Source organism: Seriola lalandi, unplaced genomic scaffold, assembly GCF_002814215.2.
Source record: "Seriola lalandi dorsalis isolate HSWRI2012SDOR001 ecotype SW California unplaced genomic scaffold, Sedor1 jcf7180002054901, whole genome shotgun sequence".
In the NCBI taxonomy this organism is placed as follows: Eukaryota; Metazoa; Chordata; class Actinopteri; order Carangiformes; family Carangidae; genus Seriola; species Seriola lalandi.
In genome coordinates, this window is record NW_019525453.1 from 4,239,838 (window position 1) to 4,259,571 (window position 19,734).

The 19,734-nt window shown below is 40.6% G+C and overlaps 1 protein-coding gene across 2 annotated transcripts in view; it reads left to right on the top strand.

Annotated features, from left to right (window-relative positions):
- The window catches only part of nrxn3b (neurexin 3b), a 282,518-nt gene that overhangs the window by 95,195 nt on the left and 167,589 nt on the right, over nucleotides 1–19,734 (top strand). For both annotated transcript variants that reach the window (XM_023430082.1, XM_087180355.1), the window contains 2 exons: nucleotides 17,175–17,378; nucleotides 19,056–19,082. In XM_023430082.1, the coding sequence (XP_023285850.1) occupies nucleotides 17,175–17,378; nucleotides 19,056–19,082 (231 nt within the window). The remainder of the gene's footprint in view (nucleotides 1–17,174; nucleotides 17,379–19,055; nucleotides 19,083–19,734) is intronic.

The following is a 19,734-nucleotide window of genomic DNA, read 5'->3' on the forward strand; positions in this document are numbered from 1 at the left end:
CAATATATGTGAGTTCCTCTTTTAATAATTTTGACTGACTATTCTTTTATGTGTCAATAGTGCTGGTATGAACTACTAATACTAATACTAACTAATGCTGCTACAGCAAAAGCAGAATGTAAGGATTTACATTACAGTTTTTCTATGTTCAATGTCCCACATTAGTTCTCCTTCAGTTAGGTGTATATACATTAAGATTTAACAGCCTATAAATCCGGCTCTCGTGCCATTGCATAATTTACTGCTACTACATAACATCTACGTGCAAGAACTCCTCCTCATGCACCATTGTTGATTTTTTTTTTTTTTTTTCCCTAACTGTAGAAAACCCAGACCTCATTGAAGTAGTTTCAGCACATTTTGCACTGATGATATTTTTGGAGCTCAAATAATGGAATCATCAGAAATGAAAGTCTCAAGATAATTTCATCATATTTGTATTGAACAGAGCACATCGCTCTGTGTAATTTCTTCTCTTCCACTGGGAGTTAAAAAGCTAGCAATTTTCTTACTCTGTTTACCAGAACGAAATGCAGCATGACAGATATTTTAGCCTGTTTGAGGAGATCAAAGATCGTACAAGGCGATAACTAAGAGACAACAGCGCTTTGTGTCTGTTCTCAGTTTTCTACCTGGTATCTCAGCCAGGTTTGGTATACAGACGATTTCTGTCTCTTATCTTTGGTGTCTCTTGTTTTTCTTTTGCCATGTGTATCTTTTTCATTCTCTTTCTTCAAATCTCTCCCTCTCTTTTACTCTATGTATCTCCCTGTTCTCCCTCCACTACTGTTTCCCACAAACACACACACAAGCTCCTTCTGTTTGGCATGTCTTCTTTAACCCAGCCCATGAGACACGACAGCACCTGTGATCAGAGTTCTGCCGTGGTATCACAGAAACAGATGTAGTGTCAGCATGGGAGCCAGTCACTGTGTGTGTGTGTGTGTGTGTGTGTGTGTGTGTGTGTGTGAATATATGCACATACGGAATATCATGTATACAGAGCCATGAATGTCAACATTCGCTATTTCTGTGTGACCATATGTTTCTTTGTCTGCGCTCTGTATATGTTTGCATCCATTCACATGATTAGCCTTTTTTATGACCGCTGACGCTGGTGGGTGAGTGTGTGTGCGCGTGTGTCTTTGTACCAGCCAAGCAGTGTCAATGCCCCATGCAGGAGTGTGATACCGGGGCCCTGGCCCCGATAGACCCCTCTCGTCTGGGTTGTGACTGGAAGCGTAGCCCCGCCAAAAACCCATCTGTCTGTGATCTGAATTCAAATAGGGCAGCCTGGCTCGGTGCGGCCCCAACAGGCACACATGGCGAAGAAAAAAGAGGTGCTGCTTGCTTAAAATACAACACTGTGCTTGTGTATTAACATAGTTTGAGCGGAAATTATTGCCCTCGCACACTGTTGCAGTTCGACTGATGAGGCTTGTGGAATTGATGTGTTAATTATTTATTTTTGTGACCTGTTTTTATTGTTTTCTTATGTGCCAGCTTTAATCATTCGCCTAAGTGTAAAAAGGTTGTTTTTGTAACTTAGCGCTCCATCTGCAATATGTCTAATTGGGTTGATTCAGGAGTGTACGGGTGTAGTTCAGAGTAGTACTTTAAAAATTGATGCTGAAAAATGATTTTCTTCTCAAATAGCCTGCAGTCAGATCCCCAGAAAGCAAAGAGAAAGGAAATCATTACGCTGCTGTAATGATAATGTTTCAAGGTGGGCTTTGTCCTCTCTCTCATCTTTGGGAGGCAGCTCGAGGCTCTGTTCCTTTTTGATTGTTACATTCCATTACATGAAAAGGTTACCCAAATGTTATTCCCCATAAGGAAAACTCAAGTACAACAGATTATTCAGGTCGTATTTGAGTCGAACTTGTAAGAGGTGACATTAATTCAAGACTACAGGGAAGTATATTTGATGTCATGCACTGACTCTGCCAAGAGACGGGGAATCATGTGCGCTGCCTCCATTCAGCAAGCGAGTCAGTCATTCAAACAGTCAGCCAGGAAGTGAGGCTTTGTGTTTGTAAACCATGTGTGGGTCTGTTTGTGTGGGTGTGGGAGCTTTTAGGAAGCCGGGGGTGTTGCTGACAGTCATTGGTTGCTGAGTGCTGTGCAGCTGATAAAGTAGCCCAGTTAATCAGGTAAATAGGCCTGTAATGAAGTGTGTTTGTCTGACGGTGTGCCAGCCCAGCGCCAAGCGATCCCACTGAGACTCTCCTCTTTCTGTCTTTTCCGCTGCATCTACACACACGCACACTCAGACACCATCAGACTCAGATACACAGTCAGGAACACACGGACACAAACACAAACACACACACGCACCAATCCACTGGAGACAGATTGGTTTGTGTCTAATGCATATTGCATTTTCCCTGACAAGATGCCACCGCCCACATACAGTAAGTGCCTGTGTTTTCCCTACTGTCAGTGGAGAGCAGTCGTGATGGCTCCGGGCCTGAGCTGATGGCTGGAAGTGTGTCCACCGCGGATCAGTGGTGACATCACTCAACATAGCGCTGGCTTCTTCTTTCTTAATGTTTGCGCCGGAGGCGATACGCCACCTTAACTTCCATCCGTTGACACGTTGGTTCATTCATTTAATTCTATTCAATTTAATTTTAAGTCGCATTTATTTATATGATTAATTGATTAATTACAAGAATTTTAGGTGAAATCGGTCAGGCTCCTCTAGTTACCATTTAGACAAGTTTTTTTTTTTTTTTGCGCATTATTACATTTCTGCCTAAGTTCATACACGTCTTAATCGCATCAATCACACTGGTTCTCATAAAGACAGAAACACCACAAGACACACACCATGCAATTACCTGCTCATTTTGCTCGATGTTCATTCATAGTGGCAGAGAAATAATAGGCTGCCACATGGCTTTTACAGTTTAATCATAGGTTGCAATTGCAGAACAGAGATTGAATGACACTGATGCTTGTCACCTTCCCTAATAGAATCTTGTAACCTGAGTATAACAATATTCTGCTTTACCTTTAGCTTGTGCATGAAGAGTGAGAAAAGGTTTACTTTCACAATAAAAAGCTTCATTTTGCAGATGATTTGCTAATCGTCTTTTTCGTGGGTGATACATTTTTCCCCACTGCAAATGACTAGAGAAATAAAATCATATACTTGAAAGAGGTGAGGTGACTCCTAAAGTTCACCACAGGGTGATAATACATTTCATATGCAGCAATCTCTTGTTCACATAAAAACTTTATGGTTAACCCTTAATTTGCAGTTCCAGCTTAAGACTGCAGCTGCAGTCTTAACATGATGGGGGGGGGGGTTATGGGAATAAGGGCAGAAATATTGTTGGGTTGTGTTCTCCCACTGCACCATCTTTGCACCCATGTTGATAACCTATTAATCTTTAAAAAGAAATCTTTCACGAACCCATTTGTATTCAGATGGGGTCAGTTCCTCAGATATGCTCAAAGCCAGCTCCAACAGTGTTAGAGTGGCATAATTTAAATGCTTGTCTAACTTCCTTTCCCACCCACAGAGGGATGGGGGGGTGAGGGGGGAAGAAAAAAAAAAAACATGATCTTTTTTGAAAGTCTCGCTTAATCCTTGAGCCCTATAATAACCCTTGTGTAATTGCAAGGCTGCTTTTGTGTGAATAATTTCTTAAGGTCAGGTACCAATTACCGCTGTATGATTTTGGTTCAACACGTCGACATGTGTACATGTGCTGTATAACCTAACCCATTATATTTTTCCATAATTTATTTAAAACCGCCACTTTTTGATAAATACCAATAACAAATACAAAAAACTCAGCACACATGCATACTTGTATCTATACTGTATATATGTTGCGTTCACATGAAAATATCCAGTCAGACAATGAATCTACAGTATGCTGATGTTACTGTATCTTTAATGTCACCTTTACATTGAGTACATTGAGCATTTTCTTGTCATATTTTTTGGCTAAGCTGTATGAAGTTGTGACCTCTAGTCTAGTTTCATGCTAAATGTAAGGCTGTCATCACCTGTTCTAACTTGTGGTAAAGGAATGTAATACAGTGTAATCCATGAAAAACATGTCTCTTACACTCAAGGTCTCTTACATTCTTCTGATTTAGTTTTGAAGCTCCGTTGTGTTTCGGGGCTTTTGAGATACAGATTAAAGAGAAATGGTCAAAAATCAGGAGGATTTTAACTACTACCACTCCAAAAACAATAGATCTTACATTTCCCTCAATACAGCTGTCTTTCAATATCACTTCAAATCAATGTCATGATTATTTCAGACTTTCACCACGATTACAATTAATGCTTGATCACTTCGGCGCTTATCAGTCTCTCTGTCTTTTTTTGAGCCATACACTCTTCATATTCAGCAATATGATTGTGTTCCAACTGATTAAATAAATTGGTGATGTTACCTTTAGTCGCTATTATGTTGCTTTCATCACCGTCTGGTAGTCATGACTGATAAGACCCAATCAGGATGTGAGGCAGGTGTCTGCATCATTTTCTCCAAAAGTCTCTGTTTCTGTACGTCCAGACTTCAACACGACCCCTGAAGTTTTCAAACTACAACGCGTTTGTTTCCTAAAGTTTCCGTTTCAGGGTCTCGAATATGCCGGAGTAGTGGACGACGGGCGTAAACGTAGTGAACAGTGATGTGTTTTACGATTAAAGTAGCCCTGAGGCTCAGTTTGTGCTCACGTCATCTATATCGTCAGCTTCAGTGTTCAGTATTTATTTAAGGGGACAGTTCATGAGCGTATTGGGGAAAGTGTTAACCTAATTAACCGACATGAACAGGATTAAGTTGTGAGAGGTTGTAAATCTTTTTCTGTTAGCCCTAGTATCGCCTACTATCTGGTTAATGCGCATGTCTCTGAAACTCTATAGTTTTAATTTGTGATGCAGAGTCAGTCATCTCCAAGCCCAAGCTCACATCAGCCTCTCAGGTTTTAGAAAGCTCCTCCAGTAGTTGCCAACTCCCTGACTGCTAAACTGAACCTATTGAGGAAAATCAATGACATGATGCTTCAACACTTGATAAAACTGTGTTCTGTACCTGTCATTTCTTTCTGATGTTTTGGCATTTGCCTTTGATGTTGCTCTCTCTAGTTTATCCTTGAAAACTGTTTTTGGTTTTCACTTGGTAGGTTTTGTGTCTCCTGATTTAATTGGCCGACATTAAAAAGTTCATATCTATTTGGTTTGGACCCGACAAAGCGTACGAATCATAGTAACAAAGGGATTGAGAGCCAATGGTGCTTTTATGATTTTAAGAAAGGAAGAATTAGTGTTTGTAGCTCAGTCTCCAAGGTCATATTTGAGTTTGGCAGGATGAGTTGATTTGTGCAGTATAAAACTCCCATCTAACAGTTGACAATTTGGTTTGAATAGAAGAACATCACTTCAATGTTGATAACAGTGGATATGTCTGAGTATGCGCTGCACAGCCACTCACCTTTCAGCAGTTTTTCTTTTTTTCCAGCTTAGCTGTTGGCATTTGGAGAAAGCCATTATCGCTGAGTGTGATAGAATGAGATGTACAACTGGCGCCTTCCAGATACTTTTCCACTGTTATCATAAAGTAGATATCCACACAGAGAAGGGAGGGGTGCGGAAGCCTTTAGAAGCTGAGGAATCATTTGGCGCTGCCCATAGCTTTGTCACTTGAAGTGAAAATAGTTTCATCTTCCTCTTCACTCACCAGCAGACAGCTGAATTTGTAGAAAACAACTGAGCTTGTGTTTGTGTTTCTCCCTTGGGTTGTCCTTCTTCTTAATGAAGTGATCCTATTTAAAAGAAATCTACCACACACCTATGACCCCTCCCCTTCCTCTCCCTGCCTGCTGTAACTCCCTTTTCACCTTCGCCTTCTCTCTCACCCTCCTCTTTTCCCCAGCCCCACTTCTCAGCATAAACGGGTGATAAGCACCTTTGCCGGGACATTTATCTCAGCAGACAGAGAAAATGACACTTCAAGGTCTGCCCTGACTAACAGGCCAGTGCTTACATACATACACAGGACAAACAGGGGCAGAGTAAAATGGAGGATGACGAAGACAAGGGAAACGGAGAAAAGAGAACGAGATTGAAAATACAAAGGAAGGACGCTTATACAAATTAAGTACGGAGACGGATGAAGGCAAAGAATTAGCTGGAGAAGAATGGTGGAGCAGTCAGAATGTGATAGAAAGAATTTCAACCCAGCAGTATGATTCAAATATTGTTTAAATACACCATTATTACTATGTTGATGAAAATAGAATAGATTTTTTAAAAAGATTTAATAGATTTATTTTGCTTTAAATTTTATAGTGTGCCATTTTGAGCCGCGTACAGGCGGGCAGTGAAGGCTGTAGGCTGGCCCTAGATGTGGTAAGTGATTCGCATCATTTAGCACATGATGCCTCTGTGGTGCACTGCAGGTGGTAGATTTGAAGCATCAGCAGCAGCTGCACCTGCACTTCCTCATTACACCTAAAGTTACTATATCACACTCACTTTAGAGTGATAATAGTATGTCCAGTACTGTAAGTGACCGCTGTGCTTCATATTTTATCTATTCAACCTGTCTGCGTGGTATATTTTCTCAGCCCTGGAAATATTTGTTTCTCTTCTTGGGGTGCAGCTAACAAACATGCAGTGTGATTGACAGGCGTACACCTCCTGAAAAAAAATACAAAAGAATATGTCGCCATATATCAAGCTCAATGATGAATATAGTGTATTTCCTCATGGGAAAAAAAAAGATATATTTTCAGGAATTGTTTTACTAAGTTTAGAATAAATATGTCAAGGTGCTCTGACACACTGCTTGAAATCTTTAGTGCATGCTGAGTCTTTGAAAACATGTCAAAACATGTACATCTGATCTGATCCTTCCTGTTGCTGCTGTCTTATGTTTGAATAGAAAATCACTCATCTTTCTACAATAGGCAATGTCAAAGTGAAGCCATAAATGCATCATATATTGTCAGAATATTACAGTCTGACCATGTAAATAAACATTTGGCTTTTCTGTTCTTACATTCCAGCAATTTGCTTCTTTTTTTAATTTAGTTTTTTTCCCCATTTTAAGATTCATAGCTGCACATATACTCATGGAAGCCTAACTGTTGAGATTCTGTGTGCTCGCATGTGTGTGAGTTTGTATGTTGGAGCTGTTTTGCAGTTTTGCAGCCTAGGGAAGCATGCTAAATTAATCCTATTTCATTTGAAGCTGAAACGTGCCTGTGTTGTGCTGGGTGTAGAAAATGCCCGGGCCCTGCATATTAAAAAAAAAAAAAAAAAAAAAAATTCCCATCCCCAACCGGTCCCAACAATGAAAAACAGGCCCCTCTATTCACTTCTCATCACAGCTTTGTTCCACTTGTCTTTTAACACTTATCTGCTTCCCGCTGTTGAATAATCGTTGAATTGAGCAGAATAATGAGTTTGGTATCTTCCGCATTATCAAGCGTGTCACATGTTTTTTTGGAGCCGAGTTCTGTGGTTCGGCTATTGGCACAATACTGTGCTGTGACTTGGAAGGTTTTTATTTTTTTAGTTAATTTTTTTCTCCCTGAAATGGATTCATCCACATTTCACTATCCTCTTATTCTTTCCCTCTCCATTTGCCGAGATGATGGTTTTGCAGAGAGACGCTCCTAAGTGATTGGAGGTCATGTCGATTGAATTTTAATTCTCGTGGATGCCAGCTGTGGCAATTTTCGCTGAACACATGCAGAAGAAATACAGAGTGAAATGTCCTCTCCTCTCCTGCCGAGGAGATTTCAGTTGCCTGCCATTAAAGATGGTGTTTCCTGCCTGCGGCGCCAGAAGACAGACTCATGGCGAGCTGACAGTCATCCTCCTGTGCTGGAACAGTATGCCAGTAGTGCCTGACGCAACTCAGCTCCACCGATTCATACAGTACATGGAAATGAAAAAGGAACAAGGAAAGGCTGAGGTAGTAGTGGATGGATGGAAGTGGAGTGGGAGAGAGAGAGAGAAGTGCAAACTGTTGACTGAATTGCTGAAAATGCCAGAGAGGCAGCGGTAGAGAGACAGAGATTTGTTTGACAATGTTTACCCTGGAGAAGAACAGATCCTCCTGCACTTTAAAAAACGATCTGTTCGTTTCCGTTTTTTCGCTGCTTGGAACATTATGCTGTTGCTCCCTAATCCCCATTTGTAATTAAATGTGTGCTTAGGAGCTGTACTGGGTTATGTAAACCCTGACTCTCATTGTGGCACACTATGCTGAATAGGGAGGATGGGAATGTGCTGCATCCATCTTCCCCCCTGCTTTCTGTGTCTTGTGTCTCATTTCATTCTCTTGTTCTTCCAGACGCGCGCAAACTCGCCCTCTTCCCTCTGTGTGGCTGTCCCACTCACTATCACACACCCATACACGCACGCACGCACACACGCACGCACGCACACACGCACACACACACACACGGAGCAAGAGCGAGATAGAAAGAGAGTGAGAGCACACAGAGGAAATCAAGCCTTCAGTGTTCGGCCATCTGAGAAATTGACAAGTCTCCAAACCTCTCAGGGCGGCAGGGAGAAGGTCTCCCAGAGAGACTAACTGATTTTTACGATAAAAAGAGAAGAAATAAATAATAGTGTTTTGCTGGCTGTAGTACCTGGCCCTCTCTGGGGTAGTATTTGCGATTCTATGTTTTATAAAACAGCGTGAATTTGAATTTTCATATAAGATTCTCATGCTTGAAAAGTCACTTAATTTTTGCAGCATGATACTGAAGTCTACTATAGTTAATGCAATGCCAGATAGCTTGATTGTCATATTGATTTTATTTGCTTTTCCCATAGCTCCGCCTTTACCTCCTACTTATTCAATCCCCCTCCTTTTCTTTCTTCGTGTTCTGTCCGGTCTTTTGCTCTTTCCTCATCGCCCTTTTCCCATTTCGTTGCTGCATTTTTTTTCACCTTCCTCCTTCTTTTTTCTACCGCCTGCTCATGCCTCCACCCTTCTCATCTCCACCCTGTACATCTCCTCACAGCTCAAATGAGAAGCTGGTGTCAACAGCAGCTGGCAGTCTTTGACTTTGCTGCCCCCTGATGGAGCTGTGCTTCACTGGTTGTGTGTACATATTGCATTTTGTTTCTATCTGTTTAAATATTAGAGTTCTCTTTGTCAAGGATAGCACTGGCTTTGTTGAAAGTTAGTGAGGTAGAGCTTGTTGCAGCTAAACACACACTGGTGCGTGCCCACTGTGTCAGGCTAAGCATCTCCTCTGGAGTCCTATAACGGTAGGTGCTGTACATTTCATTTGCATACTCAGTGGTTTAAACGCTACAGAGGAGGCACAGCTCAGTATAGCAGATGTGGAGGAGTTTTACAGCATTATAAGCCTGTTCCATTTGTTGAACATGCTGCTGCAAATGAGGCAGATCAAAGTTCTCCTGGTAGAAGAGTTCAAGTCGGGTTTCCCGAAATTTAGAAAAGCTGGGAAAAAAGAAAACCCACAGGAGAACTGTCTGCTCTTCCCGCACACTATCTCCCATTGTACATATTTTAAACCGTACTATTTACAATGATACTGTTAGCTTTGCTGTTACAGCCAGTAGTGAATGTACCGGCCTCACACACACACTCACAGTCTGCTCTTCAGATGATCTCTTTAATCTCAAGTATGCTTTTAAAATCACCCTTCCCTTTTTTTTTTTCTTTTTTTCTTTTTCTTTTTTTTTTTTTTTTACCTTAGTCACAAAACACATCACAAAAACATTAACATTAAATATATTTACTGATTTATCTTTATCAACCCCTGGCAGATGCAGCAACAAAATGCAGTCAAGGTGGGAAAACTCAGCAAAGAGCAAACCCATAAATCAAACTTAGTTTATCAGTAAATTCTCCCTGCAGACGATCCCGGCGGCCTGTAAAAGGTGCAGAAAACTTTGCCTGCTTTTATTTTCACAAAGTTTATAGTCACCAGCTCTAATCATAAGGGTTGGGGGGGAATGGACATCTTGCCCTTTTTGCCCTGAAGTGTTTTTCTATTACACCATTTTCTAATGGGACACTTCCAGTCTTCACTTTTGCCCTAAAGTCATAACCTGACTGTCCCTCAATTTACCCTTTTTGACCTCAGTGAGCCTTTGATTAGTTCATGTGCCCCCCAAGTGCCCTTCTGTTTGGCCCAGGTGACCTTATGGTTGGCTCAAGTGCTACTTTGGGTTCTCTCAACCTGGAAGTAACTCCAAGATTAAAGCTAACTCTCTGCCTTTAGAGAGTCTGTTCACATGTTCAGGTTAATGCACAGGTATTTGCAGTTTGCAGATTGTTCTATATGTGTATGTTTGCTTTTGCACCCAGTGACCCATGTATTCAGCTACCCACTAAGCTGAAGTTTTACACCCATAAATCATCACAAACTGTCATTAATCATAACGTCAACAGCCTTCAGGTCAAACACAGCCACTTGGCTTTGAATAATCCATCTTATGGTGGCGTGAGCTACCAGAGCGACTGTTGAAGAATGCCGTTCCAGCAGTGGGGTTAAGCCAACAACACCATGGGAATGATGAAGTCCTTGTGATGTTCCTGACCTAGAAATATAGCAAGAATAAATAGTACAGTTATGATGTCCATTACAAAATCATACTTGAAATTTAATGTGCAGAGGCGTGTTTCAGAGACCGATTGTATCTCTCACATGTTGATAAATCTCTACGGATTTACCTTATCCCCGCCTAAAGCCTGTTCAATATGTCTGATGCACAAAACCGCTTACTGTTTCATATTGACGCTACACCAGCCCTTGTGATTTTTGATATCCTGATAAATTCATCTCAGCCTGCTTAGGTTGAGCACAGCAGAATATTTGGTAATCCCCATGAGTGTACTGACCTCTCCCTGAATTTTTACTGTCTGAAGGGGATGTCATTCTTCAAAGTGCTTCGTATGTTCTATTTCCTAAATCTGGGTTGAGTTAGAACAGAAGAAATATAGAGGAGATTAAAGAACAAAAAAGAAATTTGGTTTGTGACCTCGTTACCATGTGTCCATGGATACCACAATGACATGGTAAAGCTATACAATATTTTAGTTGTCTTAGCTCAGCCTGTGAATATTTTAACAATAGATCAAGTGACTTTATCTAATATGAAAGAGTTCACTAGTAGAGATCAACCATAAATGAGTCACCCAACTGCACCAAGAGCTAAAACAACCCCAAAATAAGTAAGTAAATATAAAATAAAAAAAAAACAGGTTATAGCAATGACTGACAGGTGTAGGCTGAAGCCATAGCTCATAGCTCCTACCCTTGTCACTAAGTAAAATGAACCAAATTTCTGAACAAGCCACATTGTCATTTAGTCTCTGGTTTGGCTTTATCGCCTGCTCATTCTGTCATTATAAACCCATTTTCTAGAAACAGCCATTTTCAGCAGGATACACTGTGTGCTCGCTAGCTAGTGCTGCTTGTACCCAGAACTAAGCAGCGGACAAAGTTAGCGACTAGCTAGCTAGTGAATAAAGATGAAGATGTAACTAGCAAGCTAGTGAAACAGATATTTCCCTCAGGAGTTGGTGGAGACCAAAACTGAAGTAAGAGGAAAGTTGAGTTTTCGATTTGCATTCATCACATGACCAGAAACATGACAACAAATGAATATTAATGTTGCTGTGTCAGTTGGATGTGTCAACACGCAGTTTGCTAAAGTGTTAGCCTTAACAAGTTATGACTGTGTTTTTAGCTTTTAGCTAGGTTGGTTCTTCTTCCCTGAAATGGCAAAAAACACCCAAATTTATTTCATGCAACCTCTCACACAACATAGTGCTGTGGGAAATGTACATTTTGACATTGAAAATGACCTATATAATTCATTATTATCAGCACTACGTTAGTTAATCATCAACTCAGCAGTCAGTTTGTATGTGTGTATGAGTGTGTTTATGTGAGTTTGTGTGTCTGAGAGAGAGTGTGTCTCCAGAGTGAATCACGTGGTGCGGATTACTGTGGATAACATCCACAGCCAACAGCCTCCTCTGTTGAGTGCAGGCATTTCCTACTGTCTTAGTGTGTACACACATTGTGCAAAAACACAGTGCAAACACACCCACACACACACTGTATATGTACACACGAAAGGATACAAGGACACACTTAGTGTCTGTAAGATTCTTCATCGATGTACTTATCCTTGCTGTCAGGATGAGGATGTGATTTTTGATCTTTAAAGGTTGTTGACAGCAGACTTTAAAATGTGTGTGTGTGTGTGTGTGTGGGAGAATGGTTGACAGGCATTCACATTAAACTCCACAATGACAGTCAAGGCCCTTGTTGGTTTGTTTATTTAAAACAAAGACTTGTCACTCTGGTAAGGAAAAAAAAAAAGATTAGATAATCCTACACAGTTACAGCCAAGGCAAGTAAACAATGGGAACACAGACAGAAAAAATGGAGATAAAAAAAACAGATTTCAGAGTTTGAACAGGACTATAGTATGTGTGTGTGTGTGTGTGTGTGTGTGTGTGTGTGTGTGTCTGTGTGTGTCTGTGTGTGTCTGTGTGTGTCTGTGCTGAAGAGATTTGACTAGTCCACTCCCCCCTCTATACCCTGAATATTTGTGAAGCTTCTCACTTAATAGCTTTTCTCCTCCTCCTCCATCTTCTGCTTCAATTGGACTGCTAATTATGTAAAGTGTGTGGCTTGCTGGAAAACACACGCATCCACACATGCTCTCACACGCACAGACTGACAAGTAGCAGCTTAATTACCATCTGAAATGACATCCTCATTGCTACTCATATCTCTCTTAAGAAATACCAAGTTACAGAGCAGCACATACTGAAGCTACAACTGTGCCACTGCGTTTTGTATGTGTGTAAGGTTTCATAGAAGTTGTGTTGTGCAATCAAACAACTCTAAACGAACACACACTAAACACACACTGTGGTTACATGGAGTGCAATCACCTGCTGTATCTTGCTGAGACCCGTTATTAGCTTTGCATTGGGTATGAATGACTATAATCACAGCAGCCGTCTTCACTTTTTGCAGAGATTGATGTTTAATTCTGCGCAAATGTAAAGTGATGTTTGGTTCAGCAGCTCAGCTGCTTCCACTTCTTACAGCTCTGACATTGCTATAGGACGCTTTGCATGATACTATAACTTGGTCTGAGATACTGTGATACCTGACTAGCTTAAAGGGAAATTTAGGTTTCAATTTTTTTTTGCCATCATTCCTATTGGTATAATTACATTATACTTACCAAGTTAATTACTGAAATCAGCTAGAGTGCAAAACGAAGTCTACTGGGGCAAAGGATAGGAGTGGTCAGACTATCTAAGAGGGTTCAAAGAAATAGTTTTGGGAAATAAGCCTCTGTGCCTCTTAGTTTAATGAAAAAATCTCTCTGTTAAATATGAAGCTTAGCAGGCAGCTAGTTAGCTAAGCATAGCATAAAGACTGGAAACATAGTTTGCTTGCTGTCTGTCCCAAGGTATCAAAACACAAAAATCAAAGTGTAAAAAAGACAATGTGTGGTTTAGGGTTATGTTTGGGACTATTTCTTGGCCAGGAAAACTGACTTCCTTATATCTTATTACTTTTATGTTGCCAGGCAACCTGTGAAGTTTATGACTTGCACATTACCTTGTAAAACCACAAATGGTCATTTTGTTACACTCTGGATTTCGAACCTCCTGTTTTCTGCCTTTGTTAAGCCAAGCTAACCTGTGTGGTTCAGCTACAGTTGCCATAGCTGGAAGTTTTTCTGTCCAACAGGCGTTTATTATCAACATTCTATGTGCACTCACCTTCGGTTTACCTCCAAATAAGGTCATTTACGTAATTTTGCTTGTTGACTGCCTCTCTGATCATCTGACTGCCTATGCTCTTTGCCCCACTATCTACTATCATGATAGAAATGGCCAAAAACTACCAAAAAATATCCAAGTTGTAATGAGCTGAACCTTCCTTTAAAGGGTTTCACACTTTTGTAAAAAACCAACATCTGGTAGAATAGGTTCAATATGTCCAAGACAAGTTGTTTATTGCAAATCATGGCAGTGTGTCACTCAGAATTTGATGTTGTGAGAACAGGAAGGTGTGCTCAGCACTGCAGGGCCGTCGGCAGGCCCACCAGTATGAACCTAGAAAAGGAGGACACTGCTGAGTGGAGTTAAGAGTCAATGACCAACACAGCTACAGCTGGTGTGTTTGTGTCTTCTTTACACTGACTGAGATCCTTGAGTCAGTATCTTTCTGCAGATTTTTTTTTTTTAATTTTGATTCAGTAATCACTACCAATAAATGAACATTTTGGTGGCCAAAAACTAGGGAGATGACATGTCAACATATTTTACTTATTGCCTGTGTTTGTCTTATTGTTTGTAATTAGTATTTTATTATTGTTTATTAAGTAAGTATTGTATGAGGCAGAGAACTGATTCTGTCCTGTCAATCACTCCTTGTCAGTTAGGAGTTGAAATTTATAGAGATTAAACTCATCTCAAACATCTTCAACCTACCTTCAGGGGTCCTAAATAAAGTGGGTGTATGTCTTCAAAATAAATTCAGCCTTTTCCTTGTTTTGGTTTTTCTACCACTCAAAGCTTCGAGTCATGCAGTGGGAATAACATACACCGAACTGCAGTCAAGCAAAAACATCCCCACTCCTTTCTAAGACAATAAAAAGCTATTTGAATACAACACAGCTGATCCCTGCTGAGAATAATCGATGACAGTCAGACATGATGGGGACTACTTTGCCCCAAAAAGGATGCTGTGCACCAGCAGACTTCTAAAATTGACTGCTATTATGTTGTGGCTTACTTAAAAAGCCAAAGCACAGCGTTGACTGTGGAACACTACAGCACATTGTTTATGTGGTAGGAAGATTTTTTTTAACTGATTCTTGGGGGTATTTTGCAACCATAAATAGTTTAAAAAAAAATTATTTGATGTGTTTTTATTTAGGCATTTTCAATATTCCATGGTTCTTGATTAAATACTTGAAAATTTAATGACATTACATCAGCTTCAGCTGTACTTAGCGCTAATTAGCAAATTTTGAACTTGGTAAACATTATATCCGGTAAACATCAGGATTATAGCTTGGTCATTGTGAGCATGTTAGAATCCAAAAGATAGCATTTACAGCCATTAGCTATTAAATGTGGCTGTATATTTATCTTATCTCCAAGTATTGTTACATTATGGTGTATTTCTCTCACCTGTCAGATCCCAGTGGTTTATCATTCTAACCCGTGTGTCAATAAAGATATTAGAAATGTCAATGAATTCCAACAAAGGTCTGTTTTAGACCTTGCGACTTCTATAAAGTAATGTATTTCGAAGCTAGTAAACTATTTTATTCTTTAAGAAATGACACGTCCATTTCCAAGAATGTTTCAATAGAGCTCCAGTGTCACATTCTCGTAGCCACAAATCTCAGAAATAGTTTACCTAAGGGTTTGTGCTAAGTGTTCTAAAACTCCAGAGTGGACATCACAGTTTGTTTTATATGGTGCTTTTCACGTCCTTCCTTGTCTCTTTGAGTTTTCTGAGCTGCAGATTGACTCTCACCACGTTTTTTTTTTTTTTTTCTTCTAGTGTGAGCCTGGGACCTGACCTGGCTCACAAATCAATATATGCCTCTGTCAGTTAGGAGATCAGTCTGTGAACTGGCTGGGATGCATGCATGTGTGGATATTTGAGTCTTTTTTTTTTTTCTTTATGTGTGTGTCTGTGTGTGTGTGAGAGAGAGAAAGAGCAAAGGAGACACGGAGAGGGAGGGAGCCTGTGCAATTTAAAATTGAGTAGAACAATGGTGAGCCAAGGTTTCATTATCCTCCAGGCTACTTTACCCACACAGTCGACAGCTTGTTCATAGAATGGATTTTACAACAGCCCTAAAAGCAACACAGACAAATGTTGGATTTTTATAGCAGAGCACTTCTTGCTGAGATGAATGGTTTAGTGATTTCCCTCTGCTTATACATGAATTTTGCAACATATTGCATGAATTTTGACATTTAAGTGAAGCAAAATCCAATAGTACTTATAATGCATTACCGTTTGCATGAGTAAACATTTTTCTCTACACATCCACCTGAAAGTGGCACTTTATTCAGTAGACCCTGAGTAAAAAAAAAAAAGAAATAGCATGCAGCATGTGACATGTGACATTGCATTGCTTACAGGTACAACCCCTCTCTCGTGTGATGTTCACCTACAGCCTCAGCAGTTCCCTGGATGTAGCCAAATGGTGGTGCATTTCAGAGGCCACAGGGCTATTTTTTCTTTAAAAAGCTGAGGTGTCAAAACAGGTATTTCATGGTTGGATACCCTTTTTAATCTGTCTCTCTCTCCCCAAGAAGCTTCCAGTCTGCTGACAGACCTCCTCTTTCTTTGCCACACTCGCTCTGGCTCTCTCCCCTCCCTCTCCAACTCATAAGAAGGTAACACAAATCCGGTCCAGCCCAGCAGCTTTCAAACCTTCATGATCTATTTATTCTTATTATCTCAGTTTAACTACGAGACAGGACGGTGTAAAGACATTTTTAGTTTGGTCTTAGTACTTGCATGTTCCACACTGACTTTACATTTCAAGATTTCACAATTAAGGTCAAAGACACCAACCAACAACTATAGAGGGGAGTTGCCATGGAGAGGAGGAAGTAGCATGATGATTTAATTTTCTGCACACTGAGCAGCGTGTGTGCAGCCTTCAGCAGCCTGAGCTCCCAGACACTCACCTGTCACTCGATGGATGATGAATACAGCTGCAACTGGGCATGTGGGACACGTGTGCGTTCGTGTGTGTCTGTGTGTGTTTCCCATTGATAAAAAGGGACACAGATGCAAGTGGGGTTCCAACTTTAAATTAGGTTCACTTTTCTTCACCAAGCCTGTGTGTGTGTGTGTTTGCTTTCATAGCACGCATTCTCTTTTATCTTATCGGAAGCTTTGGTAGCATAAACAAAGCTGTCAGAAGGAGGTGAAGTGTATGAAATATATTGCTGTATTTTATGCTGTTATGATGGTATCTGTTGTTTTTACACTTACACACACACACACACACACACACACACACACACACAAATGGACACAACCTCTCCTTGCTTTTACCACATACATCAAAGATATTTGGGCTTAAACCACCATCAATTTTTAAACACATTTGTCTCTTCCTCTCACAGAGTCTTCGATCCTGTCGTACGATGGCAGCATGTACATGAAGGTTGTGATTCCGAACGTCATGCACACCGAGGCCGAGGACGTCTCCCTCCGCTTCATGTCCCAGCGGGCGTTCGGCCTGCTCATGGCCGCCACGTCCCGCGAGTCGGCGGACACGTTGCGCCTTGAGCTGGACAGCGGGAGGGTCAAACTGACTGTCAACCTAGGTATCGTATAAACCGTCCTGTTGGTTCCCCTCCCCGCGAGTTCAAGAGGAGGCCTTACTGTTTTTGTGTTTTCATTCTTTTGTATATTTTCTTTATGGTCCAGACTTGCTATCAGACCTAACACGTACTAAAACCAGTTTTTCTAGTTTGTCTTTGTAGTTGCATGTACTGTTTTTGCCTGAATTGTAACTTTTTCTGCCTTGATGCTGAGTTGTCGTTGTAGATTTTTCTATCCATCAATCTAACACTTAACAAAGTTATCCATGCTCTGCAGCACATCTTTTGAACAGATCATAGATCATTTTAGTCATGCTCATTATTGTGGACAAATAGTTTTTTTTACAAGGGTACCACATTTTGCTTTTTAAATTACTTTAATAGATGGCGCTGTCGTCAGACATGCATTAATTCAGACAGCAACATTTTAGATTCTATTCTGCCATCTATTCAGTACTGCAGGTAAGCATCTGTACATTTTAGTGCTGCACTGATTGTATGCATTCTCGTTCGTGTGGTCTTTTTTTTTTTTTCTATTGTTTTCCTCATGGTAGCAGGTTCATGTTTCTCTCTTTCCATTAGTAACCCTTGGTCTAGCTGGCATCTCCCATGCCTTGTTCAAAGATGGCACTCACCCCTTCAAAGGCCCCGAGCCTGCGGCCCATCTGGCAAACAGCCCGATGCCACAGCACCCAGCGTGCCTGCAGATGGTGGCATGAGTGGTACATTTAAGTAGAGTGCAGGCCTTTATACCAGTGAGCCTCGAATAGATAATCTTGAAATAAAGCCTATGTATACATACAAAACACCTGAATGTAATTCATTCATGATAAGAATCCATTATACTTGGTTACCACAGCTGCTAAAAACATGGACCATATCCAGTTCATATTTCATGTTTTTAATGTGCAATGTGGTCTTGTTCTAAACTGTTTACCTTTAAAATCTAATTACATTTCAAATTCTAACCTAATCTGTTTAATTCATAGAAACCTATTTTCCATAACGTCCATAGGATCCTCTGAGAGAGGGGGTCTTTAGGCCTCTGTACGGTGTTGGTGCTGCGTGGCTCGAGGCTGTTTGCTCCCACTTTTCTGTTGCGGTTGACGGCACATGACCAGCCTGGTCACATGGATTTCAACCTGCACCTGCTGAACACAGGTTCAGTGCTCTCCCGTGGATGGAGATTTTAATAAAGAGCCCCAGTTTTATTGACATGTGATCTAAACCGGCTTAATTTCACATTATGCAGTGGGCTGCTGGTGCACTATTTTGGCTCCATTTTGCTGGGTTGCAAAATCGATGTGGCCATTGAATTGCAAGCGAACATTTTGAAATTGAACAATTCAACGTGTAGCCGAAACTCTTTTTGGAAAATAACAATCAGACCTCTAATGGCATGTAAGTTTGATCAAATGAAACCAAAGAAAACAGTTAAGTTTAATCAGTAACATTGAACAGTATTGGCACAATGCTATTTAAAAAGAATTGGATTGGGATTAAACTGGGATTTCACTATCGGTATAGTAACATTGACCATCAGTAGCCGACTAAGCTAAAATGGCTGCCGGCGTCATGTGACCGTCCCCGGAAGGTGGCTTTTCTTACTCTTGGATGTCTGCAGCCATAACCTTGAAGGATGCGATTTCATCTGTCACTTATTCTCCCCTCCCCATCTAGACTGTGTCAGGATAAACTGTAACACCAGTAAGTCAACATTCTTCTTCTGCAGCCTTCTTCCTTCAATCAATGTTTGATTATAGCCTGTGTGCTAGATATAAGGGCAGGAATGTGTGAATGCAGTGGACTGATAAGAGGATTTCTCAGATAAGAGGGGGAAAAGTCATAGCCAGAGATCAAAGTTATGCAAATCAGACTTAATGTACTCTATATATTTTAAAATGGCCCATTTTTCAAATTAATTCAGGCAACTAGCTCTTAATCTTCCCCTGTGTGCCTATAGCTACTCGCTGAACATTTGCACTTTCTCTATGGGCTATATTGTTTTCCCAATTATACTGTAATATATTGCTGTGTGTTTCACTTGCTTTGTTGTCTTGCCTTCCTTATTTTACCAAGTACTGCAGTATATAGGCCCCTAATATGATAAACAGAAGGTGTTAGCAGACATGCTCTTACTCATGAAGAGGACTCTTATTATTCACAGCCTTGTAGAGAGTGGAAAATGAAGACGGGTTTCAGGTTGTCCTATCTGAATTTCTTTACTGAGGTGGCAAATTGTAGATGCCCATTCACATTGCTTATGCTGATCACTGTCATTAAGTAATGATCAATGCACATGCATATACACAGACACACACAGACATGCTGCAAAGTTAAAATTCTAAAGGGGATAAGG